General features: G+C 57.2%; 1 protein-coding gene and 1 long non-coding RNA gene across 3 annotated transcripts; one reads left to right on the top strand and one right to left on the bottom strand.

Annotated features, from left to right (window-relative positions):
• Positions 1-882: 882 nt before the first annotated feature.
• Positions 883-9,846, top strand: LOC104058698 (apoptosis-inducing factor 3-like). 2 transcript variants are annotated; one of them, XM_054085369.1, is made up of 19 exons: positions 883-1,128; positions 2,395-2,464; positions 2,547-2,689; positions 2,776-2,885; positions 3,324-3,368; positions 3,450-3,531; positions 3,650-3,762; positions 4,225-4,311; positions 4,795-4,886; positions 5,106-5,236; positions 5,801-5,916; positions 6,317-6,388; positions 6,726-6,789; positions 7,225-7,301; positions 7,388-7,505; positions 7,628-7,726; positions 8,169-8,244; positions 8,635-8,739; positions 8,858-9,846. In XM_054085369.1, exons 2-19 carry the CDS (start codon positions 2,403-2,405, stop codon positions 8,898-8,900), a joined length of 1,635 nt encoding a protein of 544 aa, XP_053941344.1. In that variant the 5' UTR covers positions 883-1,128; positions 2,395-2,402; the 3' UTR covers positions 8,901-9,846. The 2 variants fall into 2 exon arrangements, with proteins under 2 accessions (XP_053941344.1, XP_053941345.1); XM_054085370.1 differs by having other exon boundaries at positions 979-1,128; positions 2,580-2,689; positions 8,858-9,843.
• LOC128854200 (uncharacterized) lies at positions 3,769-6,307 on the bottom strand. The gene is made up of 5 exons (XR_008453171.1): positions 6,135-6,307; positions 5,717-5,940; positions 5,063-5,136; positions 4,764-4,880; positions 3,769-4,295 (listed from the first exon to the last, which is right to left on the bottom strand). It is a non-coding gene; the product is annotated as an uncharacterized LOC128854200 (long non-coding RNA).
• Positions 9,847-13,796: the final 3,950 nt, after the last annotated feature.

Genomic DNA, 13,796 nt, shown 5'->3' with positions numbered 1-13,796 from the left:
ATCATGGGCGTGCGTTGCCCATGGGCTAAGATCACTCTTTGCACGGCCGCGCTTGGTACTCGGCGCTAAAAGAAGGTGTGCTTACGGTTTGGCAGGTCCAACAAAGCCAGCTGCTTCACAAAACAACCATCTTGCACTTACCGGGCATCCCCGTGCCTTCCCTCTTCTCTGGGCCGTGTCCATCAAAGGGTTTTTATCCCTCCCACGTGCTGAATTTGGCATGAAGCCGGTCCCTGCGAAGCTCCCGTTCTGCGAGGAGATGATGGAAGGACCCTGCTGGTGACTATACCCCCTCCCACTAAATTTTGAGGTGTATTTTAAGGTGGTGAGACATAGCGACTGTGAAAAGGAGATAAGAACTAGAGTAGACGCAAACAGCGTAGAAGTTACTCCTGTTTTTTTCTGCAACTCCCACTCCTGCTGCAAAAATAGAACAGCAAGCGGCGTGATGCTCTGTGCCATCCTTCATGGACCAAGCGATGGTGGGACAATGCTCCTGGGCATGGGTGGACTGGGCCAGAAGCAGAGCCGGCACCTGAGGGATGTGCGAAGGAGCTGAACACTTCACGTTCCTCAAAATGAATGGAAAGAGAGGGGCTTTCTCTTATAAAAAAAAGAGCAAATTGAATTATTTTCTATGTTAAAGAAATAGGAAAAAGGAGTCATTCATCCCAAAGTGCTGCAAACCCACCTTGTGCTGAGCTAGAGCGCTTTCACCCAAGAAAACGGGAGGATGCGGTGGGTTATCACTGCATCCACTCCAGTTTCAGTTCACATGGCACATGACGCACCCCGTCTTCAGACCACACCTGCGCCATAATTCCTACGTGCCCTCAACTCTTTTGCAACTCCAAACCCCAAGAAAATACACCCTTAATGAGGCGCAGAGCAGTTGCAGAAATCAGATAAGCGCTGCTGGCAGGCAGCTTCCAGGAGATGCACCTCCTGATGGACAGGGAAGTTGTGCAACTCCAGGAGGGCATCACCCAGCCGTGGGCTGGCGGCGGCGACGGCGCTTGCCGTAAGACACCAGGGTGGCACCTCAGCAGAGGAGAAACCCACGGATGGTGGTGGCAGTGGCTTCCTGACTCGGAGGACGGGTCCCGGGTTGCCCCACGGTGCGGCTGGGTGAGTACTCATGGATGCTTCTCCTAAGGGACCTGGAGCCAGGCAGCGGCACGGAGGGGATTGCAGGAGCAAGCCAACACCTTGCACCAAAACCCACTCTGAGCCACCCTCCTCTGCTCCGTTTCTTGCCTTTTTGTCCCCCAAAACAGAGAGAGAGGTTTCTAATCAGCCTCACAGCTGATTACTAAGGCAGGGAGAGCTCTAAGGATCAAGGTTTGGCTCTTCTCTAGCACTGGAGGAGGCAATTTGGGCAGGGATTACAGCTTTTGTGGCAATTAGCATGAATAATATCTCTCACAGACGCTGAGGAGGTTTCGGAGAGGCTGAGGCAGCTCTCCCAGACCCTGATTTGGAGGAGCCGCGGGCTACGGTGGCAGCACCTCGCCAGAAATAATTGTATTTCTTTGCAGCGGTCATTAATCATGTTTGCTCGCTCACCCTGTGCCGCAGTTGAGTTTAATGGGACACGGAGCTGAAAAGAAAAATGGGGTTAAATCAGAGGAGAGAAGGGCAGAGGAATGGGCTTTAGGTAGGGACACAAGTTTTAAAAAGGGGCAAATGTGTGTTTTCTGCCACCTGAGGGTATTTTGCTGGAGTTTGGGACCCATTGAGCGGGCGGTGCCGATCTACCAAAGAGAGTCACAAAAATGATCGAAGGTCGGGAACACCCCTTGTGAAGAGAGGCTGGGAGAGTTGGGGTTGTTCAGCCTGGAGAAGAGAAAGCTCTGGGAGACCTTAGAGCAGCTGCCAGCGCTGAAAGGGGCTCCAGGAAAGCTGGAGAGGGGCTCTGGATCAGGGAGTGCAGGGACAGAATAAGGGGTAATGGTTTTGAGCTGAAAGAGGGGAGATTGAGATGAGATCTTAGGAAGAAATATTTTGCTGTGAGGGTGGGGAGGCCCTGGCCCAGGTTGCCCAGAGCAGTGGTGACTGCTCCATCCCTGGATGCTCATCCATCCAGCAGTGGTGACACCTCCATTGCTGGAGGTGTTCAAGGCCAGGTTGGATGGGGCTCGGAGCTCCTGATCCAGTGGGATGTGTCCGTGCCCATGGCAGGGGGTGGGACTGGATGGGCTTTGGGATCCCTTCCAACTCAAATCCTTGTGTGATGCTACGATTCTATGACCCACTCCCAGCTGGGGGGTGGTGACCCTGCATTTTGGGGTGGGATTTCGCAGCAACGGCACACGGGTGCATGGGGAGGACCGTCTGCTGAGAGGCGAAAGGCAGAGCCTACAGGTGAAAACCCTTCCCTCTGCTCGCCCGCAGGAGCTGGCATGGACTGTGATGACACCATCACCACCGAGGTCTGCAAGGAAGATGACGTTGGGGATGGAGAGTGAGTACCTGGTTGGGGAGGCTGAGCTCTGGCAACAGAGGTGGCATCGCTACGGCAACACCCACCATGTTGATGGCTGAAGGAGCATCTTGTCGGCTCTCCACCTCTCCTGCAGACTCTTGGAGGTGATGGTTGCCGGCTACCCGGTGCTGCTGGTGAGGAACAGGAAGCAGTTCAGTGCCCTGGGCAGCAAGTGTCCCCATTACGGCGCCCCGCTCAGCAAAGGTGACGCTGGTTGTGGGCAGGGGGGACGAGCCACATCAGGGAAGTCCACTCTGACCACTCAGTTGTGGGGGGCTTTTCTATTGCAGGAGTGTTGAGAGGGGAGAGGCTGCGCTGCCCCTGGCACGGCGCCTGCTTTAACATCAAGACTGGGGACATCGAGGAGTACCCTTCTCTGGACTGTATTCCCTGCTTTAAGGTGACTTCTTGTCTCTTCTTCCTCCCAGCTTGGGCCATGTCCACCATACCACCCATGTTCATTCACCCTCACAAGCGCTGTGTTCCCGACACCAGCTGAAAGGCCTTTGCCCTGGCCACAGCTCCATGCTCCAGGTCACACAGAGCTACACATGGGATGATTTGTTTGGATCGCGTAACTCCCTGCCCTGAGTCTCCCTTCAATCAAAAGCGATGCTGTACATCCTGGTGTCCTTTACCACCAGCACAGCTTTTCCTGAGCTTGGGATGAGGAGAAAGGCTCAGGAGCTCCTGAGCATCATTTGACATCCAAGATCCCTATACGTCACTCTCAGTGTATCAGAAACAGGCGGTCCAGCAGACCAGAACCTCCAAGGAAAGATCCCACCACCATCTCACGAATGCACTGCTTAAGCGTACTCTCCTTTCACCCCTTCAGGTATCAGTGGAAGATGGAAAAGTGTTTGTTACAGCAAAAAAGAAGGTACTGACCTTACCTGCTGTCTCCAAGCACAAGCAGCACTCCGGGCTAGGTGTCATTTCAACATTTCTCATTTTCTTCCAGGATCTTGAAAGCAGCCGCAGGGTGAAGGACGCAAGCAAGCGATGCCTTCTCAGCCAGCACACGGTGCTGCTTCTGGGGGGAGGTGAGCGAAGCGGTCTGTACCGTGCTGACCCCACGTGTGCTGTGAGTTCTTCTCCAGGAAGAACTTGCCTTCTTCCTCCTACTCAGTGTAAGAGGGCTGAGATGAGCATCTCTTGTAGGTGCGGCTGCCCTGGTGTGCGCAGAGACACTTCGCCAAGAGGGCTTTACCGGCAGGATCATCATGGCCACCAAAGAGAAACATGTTCCGTACGATAAGGCCAAACTGAGCAAGGTTGGTATGCGAGGAGGGCAGGACTGTGCCTGGGTACCATGTGTGAAACTGGGACATGGCCCACACCCAGGACCAGGCTGAGCAGTTGAGTGAGCCGTTGTGGCCAAGCAGCAGGAGCACTGAGGCACCCGAGGGGTACCATATCCAGATAACATTCCACTTCTTCCTCCCAGAAGGTCTTTGATCAAAGTCATAGAACGGTTTGGGTTGGAAGGGTCCACCCATGAAGAGTTCACCATAAGCGAAAGTTTCAACCCCTTTCACCGAGATCTTCCCGCTAGAGTTTGAGTTGATGTTTTTTGATAAGGGGGAACAGGATGATGAAGGGATGGGGCAGAGTGGGGAGCTGTGATTTACCAATACAATATCTGCCTCCTGTGCAAACTCACTTCCCAGTAAACGCCGCAACGGTTCCACTGGCTGCAAGAAGGGCTTTGTTTCATATTTCTGTTTTATTTCCAGAACATGAACTTGAAAGCTGAAGACATCTACCTGAGGAAGCCTGAATTCCTCCATGCTCGTTGCATAGAGCTCTGGAGAGAGAAAGAGGTACAAAAGAGCAGCTGACTCAGTCCCCTGTGGGTGCTCCTGTCCCTGCCCTGAGGAGGGGACGCCAACCCCTGTGGGCACAGCGCCACTTTGAGAGAAATTAGGGCTCTGCTTAAATACAAACTTTATCTCCTGGGACAGCTCTTCAAGGTCAGTGCTAGGGATGTGTGCTTGCTTTGGGTGGAGCGCTGATCTCGGCTACCCACGGACAAACGTGCCCATCACATGGGCAAAGCAAGTGATCCTTGAAACCAGCCCCTTGCACCCCCTGCCCCGAGAGGAACACGGATTTAGTGCCATCACACTTAGTGCTCCTAAAGCCTAGGACCTGTAGGAAGCGAGAGACAGGACCTCAGCATTCCTCATCTCACCTGAGTGTCCAGAAACGGGGCACGTAGTCACGGGCAAGCAGAATGGGTTGGTGTAGGAAGACACCTGTGGACCAGAAGTACCTGTTGGAGCTTTGCCTCCTTTCTCCTGCAGGCAGTGTCGGTGGATTTCCAGAAGCAGAAAGTCCAGTTCATGGATGGGTCCTCGCAGAAGTACAATCAGCTGCTCATTGCAACAGGCTGCCAGTGAGTGCACACAACAATGGTTACACACATGGTTTTTGACGGGGCAAGATGGGCCAACACCGGGGTGTGGAGATCTTCCAAGAGGTGTGTGGGAGGGAGATGGTGGGAGACAAGATAACAGGACAGGATGGGATGGGATGATACAGTCAGGAGATTGCATGGGTTTGTGCTCCCACCTTATTCTGTTTAATTTCTGATCATGAGAGGTATCTCCTCCAGCTCCAGCTTCCTCAAAGTCCCAGGTGCCGACCTGCAGAACGTATGCACTCTCCATACCCCAGAAGAGTCTAACAAGATCTCAGAGCTGGCAGTTGGGAAGAATCTGGTGATCATAGGAGCTTCGTTCGTAGGTACCAGGCTGGAGTGGATCTCAAGGCACCAGGGACAGCCTTGAAACCCACTTCTGCTGCACATGCAGATCAACTAAAGGCCCTCAGAGGAAAGATGTTCATTCACTGCCTGCCTTGGTTCCTCTCCGGAGCCCTACAGCTGGTGGAGGGATGAATTCCACAGCATGTGCTCCCTCTGACAGCCAGAAACTGTGAGAGCTATAAACAGTTTCTGGGTATGGACAAAGGGAAACAACACCTTACAAAAGGGTCAGCGTCCTTCAGAAGAGCTAGACTTCCCAGAAGCATTGGGAAAATGAGGGGACAAGGCATGGAAAGGGAACTCTTCCATACCCAACCGGGAGCTGTTCTCTGTATTTCCTAACATCCCGGTCTGTAGGGTGTGAAAATGAAGAATAGGGGGCAGGAAAATACCTCAGCCCAGAAAATGCAGAGAGGGGCAGTTTAGCGCTGACACTACAACAAATTTGTTTTCCTCACCTGGGAAGGGAAAAGGTTTCCAAGAAGGAGGGTGCAGGTTGTTGCTTGCAGCCGGCTCACCTCGGGCACGCCTTTCCCTTGCAGGAATGGAGGTGGCTGCTTTCCTCTCGGACAAGGCTGGTACCGTCTCAGTGGTGGAAAGAAAGGAATTTCCTTTCCAGAAAGTACTGGGTCCTCAGGTTGGAAGCGTTGCCATGAAGGTTAGGAAAACCTGGTGCTATTTTCTAGGACGGAGAACGTGTTATCCAAGCAGCCTCGTGATCCCCAACAGCCCAAGAAATCCAGCCCTAAATCATATCCCTGCCGCCTTTCTCACACCCCGCTCTCCGAAGGAGCTATGAGCGCACGGCTCGGGCAGGCACACATCACTCTTCCCGGCTCAGCTCCATCCCCAAGCCCTGCTTCATCCCAGACCCACCTCATGCACCAATCCTGACCAGGATAGCAGAGCAAAGCCAGCTTTCCCGGCGCCCAGCGCCAGCCTGGAGCAGCAGCAGAGCCCCCTGCCTGGGTTTGGGCTGTGTCCGGCTGCTTTTACAGCAGTACAGCCTGGAATTTCCTACTCAATCCTCAAACCAGCTTCCTCTTCCTTTTTAACAGATGCTGCAAAATAAAGGGGTGAAGTTTTACATGAAAACAGAACTCCGGGAGCTGAAAGGAAAAGATGGAAAGGTTGGTTATGCCATTGGGATCCCTGACCCGCTAACTTTAGGGAAACTGAGGTACAACCCAGTGCCAGCATCCAGGTTTTCCTCTCCCATGGGTTTTCCTCTCCCTCTCTAGACCCTCACATTTCTTTTCATCGAGCACAACCCTGGGGCGCAAAGGACACCGAGATGTGTTCGCATCTCATGATCGCTTCTTAAACTCCTTGTAACACACATTAGTCGAACAAGGTGATCTCAACCTGGGGAAGAGAAAAGGCAGCAAAGAATGAGGCAGCAGGGAGGCTGTGGAAATGAGGACAGAGTTTTTAACCCTTTGTTACTGATTCTTGCTTCCTTCCTAGGTCACGGAGGCTGTTCTTGCCAGTGGAGAGAAGCTATCTGCAGACGTGGTAGTGCTGGGAATTGGTAAGAGACTCCACTTGGAAGAGGAGAGTGGCTTTGGGAATGGGGAGAACAGCCAGCAAGCCCAGAGCATCCCAGTGCATTCCCAGAACACCATTCCCTGCAGTCTGTTTCCCACTCGCTGATCATCCAACCCTCCCTCTTGGTCCCAAACACCCGGAGCAAGTCAGTCGCCCCTCAGCAAACTCTTGGCAGGAGGAGAGCCGCTTACACTCGCAGCTTGCTGAGCTCCGTAGGCACTGCTGGGTCATCGGAACATGCTTTGTTCTGGTGTTATGGCCCCTGGAGTGGATCAGCACCAGCCCAAGCCCCGGTCACTGCTGCAACCTGCCCTGCTCCAAGCAGGCTGAACAGTGAGCACGGGCAGGCGCCCGCTGTAGGGCCAAAGCCAAGCGTCCTGCCTTCCCAGAGCCTTTGCCCTTACTCCTCTCCCTGCAGGGGTGTCCCCAAACTCAACATTTCTGAAGGGCACCTCCATCGCCCGAGATGACAAAGGTGCCGTCCTGGTGGACCTGGTGAGTGCCAGCCGAGAGTCGCATCCCTGGTCCACTCCCAATCCGTTCCCTTTCGTCCCTGCACTAATTGCTTTTTGTCCCATTAGCGCATGCAAACCAACATCCCAAACGTCTTCGCTGCGGGGGATGTGGTCTCCTTTCCAGTGGCGCTGCTCAACGGGAAGCAGGAAAGCATCCATCACCAGCAGGTGGCTGAGGCACATGGTGAGACAGGGCGGCCGCCTCGCTGTCGAGCTCCCGTTGGACACCGGAACGGGGCAGAAGGGTAGCGAGAGGCATGGGGAACTTCTTTGAGGACCTGAAAGGAACATGATGTTTCATCACAGGTCACATTGCTGCCTTAAACATGCTGAAGAGAGAGAAGCAGTTGCACACCGTCCCCTTCTTCTGGACCACCATGCTTGGAAAAAGCATCCGCTACGCAGGTAGGAGGGGGCAGAGATGGGAGCAGCCAAACTGCTTCGCAGATCTGCTGATCCACCAGCTGGGCCGGGGCTTGTAAACACACAGCGGGTGCAGAATTTACTCGGAGAAGCTCACGTTTTGGCCTGGCTGCCGTGGTGGGGTTTGCAAATCCCGTTTCTGAGCTCTGGTCCTACAGCTTACCCACAGCTCTTGTTCATTGCTGATCTCTGGTGGCTTAGAGGTCATGAAGGAGAAAGAACTCTCTCTCCAAGCCAAGGAGAGGTTTGGGGTTGTGGTGCAATCCTGTAGCTTTGTGTCAGTTCTGCTTGTCCAGAGCCTCCGTGGCTGCTCCCCAGCCCTGCTGTGCCATCCCCTCTGCCCCTACCTGCGATGGCACCGAGGTGGGATGGGTGGCAGCTGCTCTCCGGGGCTCCCTGAGGGCTGCGATGCTCTCTCTTTCAGGCTGTGGAGAGGGATACACAGATACTGTTGTGAAGGGCAGCCTGGAGCAAGAGAAGTTCCTGATCTTTTACATCAGGTGAGGGAATCCGTGGCTGGTTTGTGCCCTGGCACGGCAGCATCCTGGGAACAGGGCACAGTTCTTTCCCTTCCAGCCCACCGATGCTTTCCATCACCTCCCACGGCTGCCGTTGAACCTGCAGTGAGGTGGTTTTGGAGCAAAGCAAAGCAGAGCAGAGAAGAAGATGAGCTTTGATGAAGACACCAGCTGGGCAGGCAGCCTGGGACACATCTCCTCTCCCTCTGCCCACTGCTCCAGGCTCGGTGCCCAGCTCCCAGCAGCGCCAGGCGATCCGCTGCCGCCTGCAGTCCCCGTCACCCTGCCCCGAGCCTTCCCAACCCAGCCGGGGATGCTGCTGTGCCGTTATGTGCACTGAAGAGATCCACATTCTTCCTCTTTCCCTTTCAGGGATGGCTTCGTGACTGCAGCTGCCAGCCTGAACTGTGACCCCTCGGTGTCTCTGATTGCAGAAGTTTTATACTCAGGGAGACAAATCTCTAAAGAAGAAGCAGAGTAAGCGACGCCCAAGCTGGTGGGCAGCTCTGCGCTGCGTTCCCTGTGCCAGCACAGCCCCCCAAGACACAAACTCCAATGATTTACTGCAAATCCCGGACTTACCTTTTGTTTGCAGGGCCTGCAACATCTGCAATGCACCCCCGCTGGCAGCAAGCTAAGCTCCGTACGTGCCCTGCCACGACGGGCAGGGTCAACCAAGTGTTAACAGCTTCACGTGGCACAAGAGAAATAAAATCCTGAGCAAAAACTGAACCCAACGCCTGCGTTTTGTGTTTGCAGACAGCCTGTGGCTGCTCCTTCGGATGCTGGGGTGAAGTGAAGCAGTGCATTCCTCTCTTTTCTGGACAGGGATCCACCAGGCTGGGTGGAAGGAAGATGCCCGTGTCCTGGAGCTCAGCTGCAGGGCTGAGCTGGCAGAAGCAGCCACACGTTCGCAGCTCCACCATCCCCTGCTGCTCCTGTTGGCAGGGAGCTTTCATTCGGCACACCGGTCACGCTGACCTTCTGCTTTGCAAAAGCACATTTTCCCAGCGAGGGAAGCTGTCACCAAGGCGAGCTGCTCTCCCAGTTGGGAATGAGACAATCCGAGTGCAGGAACTCATATGAAACACCCTACCCCTAAGGATGGAGGGCTGCCACCCGACCTCTGAGCGAGCAGCGCCCGCTGACATCGCTACAGCCGCCTCGAATACTGCACTAGCGAGTGCTTCCCACCCCCGTGACAGCAGCCAGCCTCCAGGAGAAAGATCCCAGCTCCAGTCCATGCCCCTCTCCTGCAGCATCCCTGCATGCTGGCTGCTTTGAGGAGGTGGCCAGAAGCTGTGGGAAACACAGGCGCGACACTAGAGTTTTCACAAGGCAAGAGCGAGCAAGGCTGTGTTTCTGCAGGAAGCGCTGCACTTACTCACCGGTCACATGGGGTTTTGCAGGAGGAAGGGTAAGCCCCCGAGCTGGGTGAGCTCCTGCAGGGACACTTACTTTGTCAGCCTAAAAACCTTCTGGTTTTTCATTACACGGGCGCCAGCCAGAGCCCGAGCCTGTTGGCTCAGCAGGTGAGATCCTGCAACGCTGGGTTTGCGTTAAACACAAACCTGCACTCTGGCACCTTATCACGTATGAAAAGTTGACCGTAAAGGTGGCGTTTTACATTTCCTGACCTCAGGGCTGCTGCTCAGGGCAAGCGTCTGCCCCTGAAATAGCTGCATCATACCAGGGAAAGAGCTGGAACTCAGCAGAGCTGGTCAGTCCATCGTGATGACAGGAGGAAGAAGCAAATCCAAGCATTCCCCATATACCAAGGCAACACTGGTGACCAGAGCACACAGCTCCCCTCCACACCACTCAACAAAAGCACCACGCTTCCACGCATGGGACGGCTCCTTCTTGCCCTCAGGCCCCTCACACCCACTCACTCACCCCTTTTAGACCCCTCAGTGCACTCCAGAAGGCGCTGAACGGGCACCAGCTGTTTGGTATGGACTTGCAGCAGGCAAACCTCGAGCTGCAGGTTTGATCCATGGTTCCTTCTGCTCAGAGAGCGATCCGAGGGGCTTCAGGAGCCCCACTCTCTCCAGGTGACAGCGACCTCAAAGGAACTCTGCTTCTTACAGCCATCAGCAAGCACAGACCACGCAGAGCTGCTTTATATAAAGAAGGATGGATCCCAGGACAAGATTTGCTCTGCTTTTACCACTTAATGGACACCATGCCATTTTCTGCTCATCACCGGTTGACAAAATGTGGTAGCAGCCCTAGAGGGTGGACAGGCAGATTTAGCCGAGGCTGTGCAGACTTGGTTCAGCCCAAGGTCATTCCTCCTCGCCTGCTCTCAGAGCTGGGATGAGCCACGCGCTTCCTGGCAGGCCCTGAGGAGCAGCAGCACAGACGCTCCTCTGCCTCCCAGCCACCACGGCAGCCTGGGAGGCGGGAGTCTTGGCAATCCCATGGGAGAGGCACCTCCAGGGGTGCAGAGGCTCCCAGGAGACCTTGCTGGGTCCACAGAGATGTTTCACCCTGCACTAAACCACAGGAGAGCTGTACAGCTTCGCCCTTGCATGGCAGGGGCATCTCCATCCTGGAGAGCAGCTTCCAAGTCCCCTTCAGGGCAGTCTTCTGCTTCTGTCCAGAGCCTGGAGCATGGAGGAACCCAACAAGGTTCCCCCAGGCCCTTCTCAGCGCTTCCAGCTCCAAATACCTGGAATCCTGGCACTGCCCCAGGGCCGGCTGCAGTTAGAGCTGCTCAGCCTTGCGGGATGGTGGTTCCTGGAACAGACATCTGGGGCCATGCGTGACTCGTCCCTGAGTCACCCACTTCACTGCCGGCTCCACCGCGCCCAGCGCCGACCCACACCAGGGCAGCGTGGGTGTGGAGCCGGCCCTTTCCACTGGCTCCGTCCCACAGCCTGGCATGTTGCAGGACTAATCCTGCTCTCGAGCTCAGCGGCAGGACAGTCCCGTGTGCTACACCCAGTCTCGGGTCACCTCTCACTCAGGACAAACGAAGGAGACCTGAAAAACCAACCCTCCACTTGTGGCCCCCCAATGTGGCATCGTCTGGGGACTGAGCTCCAGCACTACAGCCCCGCAGGAACCTCCCACCCAGCAGATCTGCGCACCCCACGGGCAATAAACTTCCTAAAATTGAACCGTTGAGCAAAATAGAAAAAGTTTAATGCCTCTCTTGGTCTTCTCCAGTCATCTCAGCCACCCCACCAGCAGGGGGGACTGCGTTCAACAGCCCCGCTGGCAGGGCTGCTGGGCAATCCCCCAGCCAAGGCACTCTTTGGAGGTGGCAAAGAGGCTTCTTCATCCCGGTTGGGCTCATCCTTAGCCCTCAAATCCAGAAGACGCTGCAGCCTGGCTCATCCTGGTTGCTCAGGGCGTGGGTCCGGCTGACATCCGAGATTCCGGTGATAAGAAGAGAGTGGCTACATTCAACAGTTCTTCAACTGGCAGCTTTAGCTACTGAGAAGGACATAAAGCTTGCCACTGAAGAACTGGTGCTGGTTAGCCAGGAGCAGGATGGCACGGCAGCACCTGGGAAGGGGGAACACATGCATCAGAGCCAGGATTGAACTGTGCCGAGCTGAGCCCTCACCCACAGCAGCCATTCCAGGCAGCAGAGATGCTCTTCTCGCCCACCCCAGCACCAAGTCCTGATCCACTGCTTCATCCTTCCCCACGGGGCTGAGATCCCACAGAATCGCCCGCTGTCGCAGGGGATCCAGAGGCAGCTCCAACCTCTGCTCTTGCCATCCCTCCCTTCTCCCAAAGCGGCTCCAGCACCTGCAGCTGGCCCTAAAAATACAACGGGCAAGGAAATCAAGGCCGGAAAATAAGAGATAAGGTGACCTACTCCAGCAGGGAGGCTGCCGCAGGTAGGGGTTAAGGCATTCCCTGGCTGCTCACCTCCGGCATCCGTACTGGCAGGGTCCCACCTGGCCGGGATCCAGCTGCCTGCCGGGGAAGACACTTTGTCAGGCGGCTGCTGCCAAGCCACCGGCAGGGGAATTTGGGGGAGCGCAGCCCTTTTTCCATGTCATTTTGTCAGAGGATGAGTATGTCAGCCCTGGGGCCAGCACAGGATCCTCGCTGCTTCCCCCTCCACGCAGGGAAAAAAAGAAACCAAACCTTTTCTGCACCACTCAGCGCTTTGACCACAGCGACTGAACGTGGGGAAAGCCCTGTGGGTCTGACCCTGCTGGGGGGGACAGGCGGACCCAGTGGGGGGACAGATAGACTTGGGAACCCTCCTGGACAGCCACCCTGGCAGCTGCCCCACAGCAGCTCCCCCGGCATCACCCCAAAGGCCTCCTGGTGGGCCCTGGGGAGGCCGGTGGGGGCCGCAGGGAAGCTGTCAGTGTCCCAGTGGGTGTCACGATGGGGATGTCAATGGGGGCCGCAGGGAAGCTGCCGGTGTCCCAATGGGTGTCACGATGGGGATATCGGTGGGGGCCGCAGGGAGGCTGCCGGCATCCCGGGTGGCACCGTGGCATGGGGCTGCGGGGAGGCTGCTGTGAGGATGCCACCCGCTGTCCTGGTGGGTGCCATGTCAGGGGGCTGCAGGGATGCCGCTGTCCTGGTGGGTGCTGCGATGGGGAGCTCTGAGGGTGTCGGTGGGTGCCATGGTGGGGGGGCTGCAGGGAGACTGTCCCTGTCATGGTGTATGCTGTGGGGTGGGGGCTGCGGGGAGGCCACCCGGTGCCGTGGCAGGGGGGTGTGGGGCTGCCGACGCCCCGGTGGGGGCCGTGTATGGAGTCGGGGGGCTGCCGGTGCCCCGGTGGGAGCTGGGGGGGAGCTGGTGGTTCGGGAGAGGCCGTTCCTGGGGGTCTTTAGGGCTGCCGGTGCCCCGGGGAGAGCTGTGGGGAGGGTGGGGCCCCGGGGGGGCCGTGCCCGGGGGGCTCTAGGGCTGCCGGTGCCCCGGGGGGGCCGTGCCCGGCGCCGGGGGGCCCCGGTGGCGCGGCCGGCGGGGATGCCGAGCATTCCAGGCGTGCCGGGTACATCTGGCCCGGATTCCAGCCAGCGGGTCCCGGCCCTGCTCCACCCCCGCCGGCCCGTGAATCAGCACCCGCCGCCGAGCCACCGGCCCCGGGGGCTGACGGGGGGGTGGCCGCCACTGGCAGAGCTCCCCGCCAACCCCTCCCGGTACCGACAGACCCTCCCCACCCCGGGAACGGCCCTAGTGGGAGCTCGCCCCACTATTAAACCCCGCTGTGCCGCCCTCCCGGTTTAACCGGGTCACCCCCCTCGGCTCTCCCTTCGGTAAAACCGATCCCCCGGTAACCGGGACACACTCCCCCTCTCCCCGCCACTCTCCGTGGAAGCCGGTCCCTCCACTCCCGCCCAGCGCCCGGGATGCTCCGGTCGGTGCCCACGGCGGGGAGCGGCCCCGGGGCAAAGTCTGCCCCGCCCGGTGCGGGAGTGAAGGTCACCCCCGGAGGGGGAGCAGCCACCGCCCGCCGCGGGGCGGCCCCACCTCGGCCCCGCCCGCCCCACCGGGACCCCCCTGCCCCGAGGGTCGGGCCCCGGCCCCAACCCCCGTGCCGCCACCAGGG

This window comes from Cuculus canorus, chromosome 20, assembly GCF_017976375.1.
Source record: "Cuculus canorus isolate bCucCan1 chromosome 20, bCucCan1.pri, whole genome shotgun sequence".
NCBI lineage: Eukaryota > Metazoa > Chordata > Aves > Cuculiformes > Cuculidae > Cuculus > Cuculus canorus.
This window is presented reverse-complemented; position numbering and strand designations above follow the sequence as displayed.

Coding starts and splice junctions, on each gene's coding strand:
- LOC104058698 (XM_054085369.1), top strand. CDS start 2,403: ATGGACTGTGATGACACCATCACCACCGAGGTCTGCAAGGAAGATGAC. Junction 2,690..2,775: donor CGGCGCCCCGCTCAGCAAAG/GTGACGCTGGTT, acceptor TTTCTATTGCAG/GAGTGTTGAGAGGGGAGAGG. Junction 7,506..7,627: donor GCAGGTGGCTGAGGCACATG/GTGAGACAGGGC, acceptor GTTTCATCACAG/GTCACATTGCTGCCTTAAAC.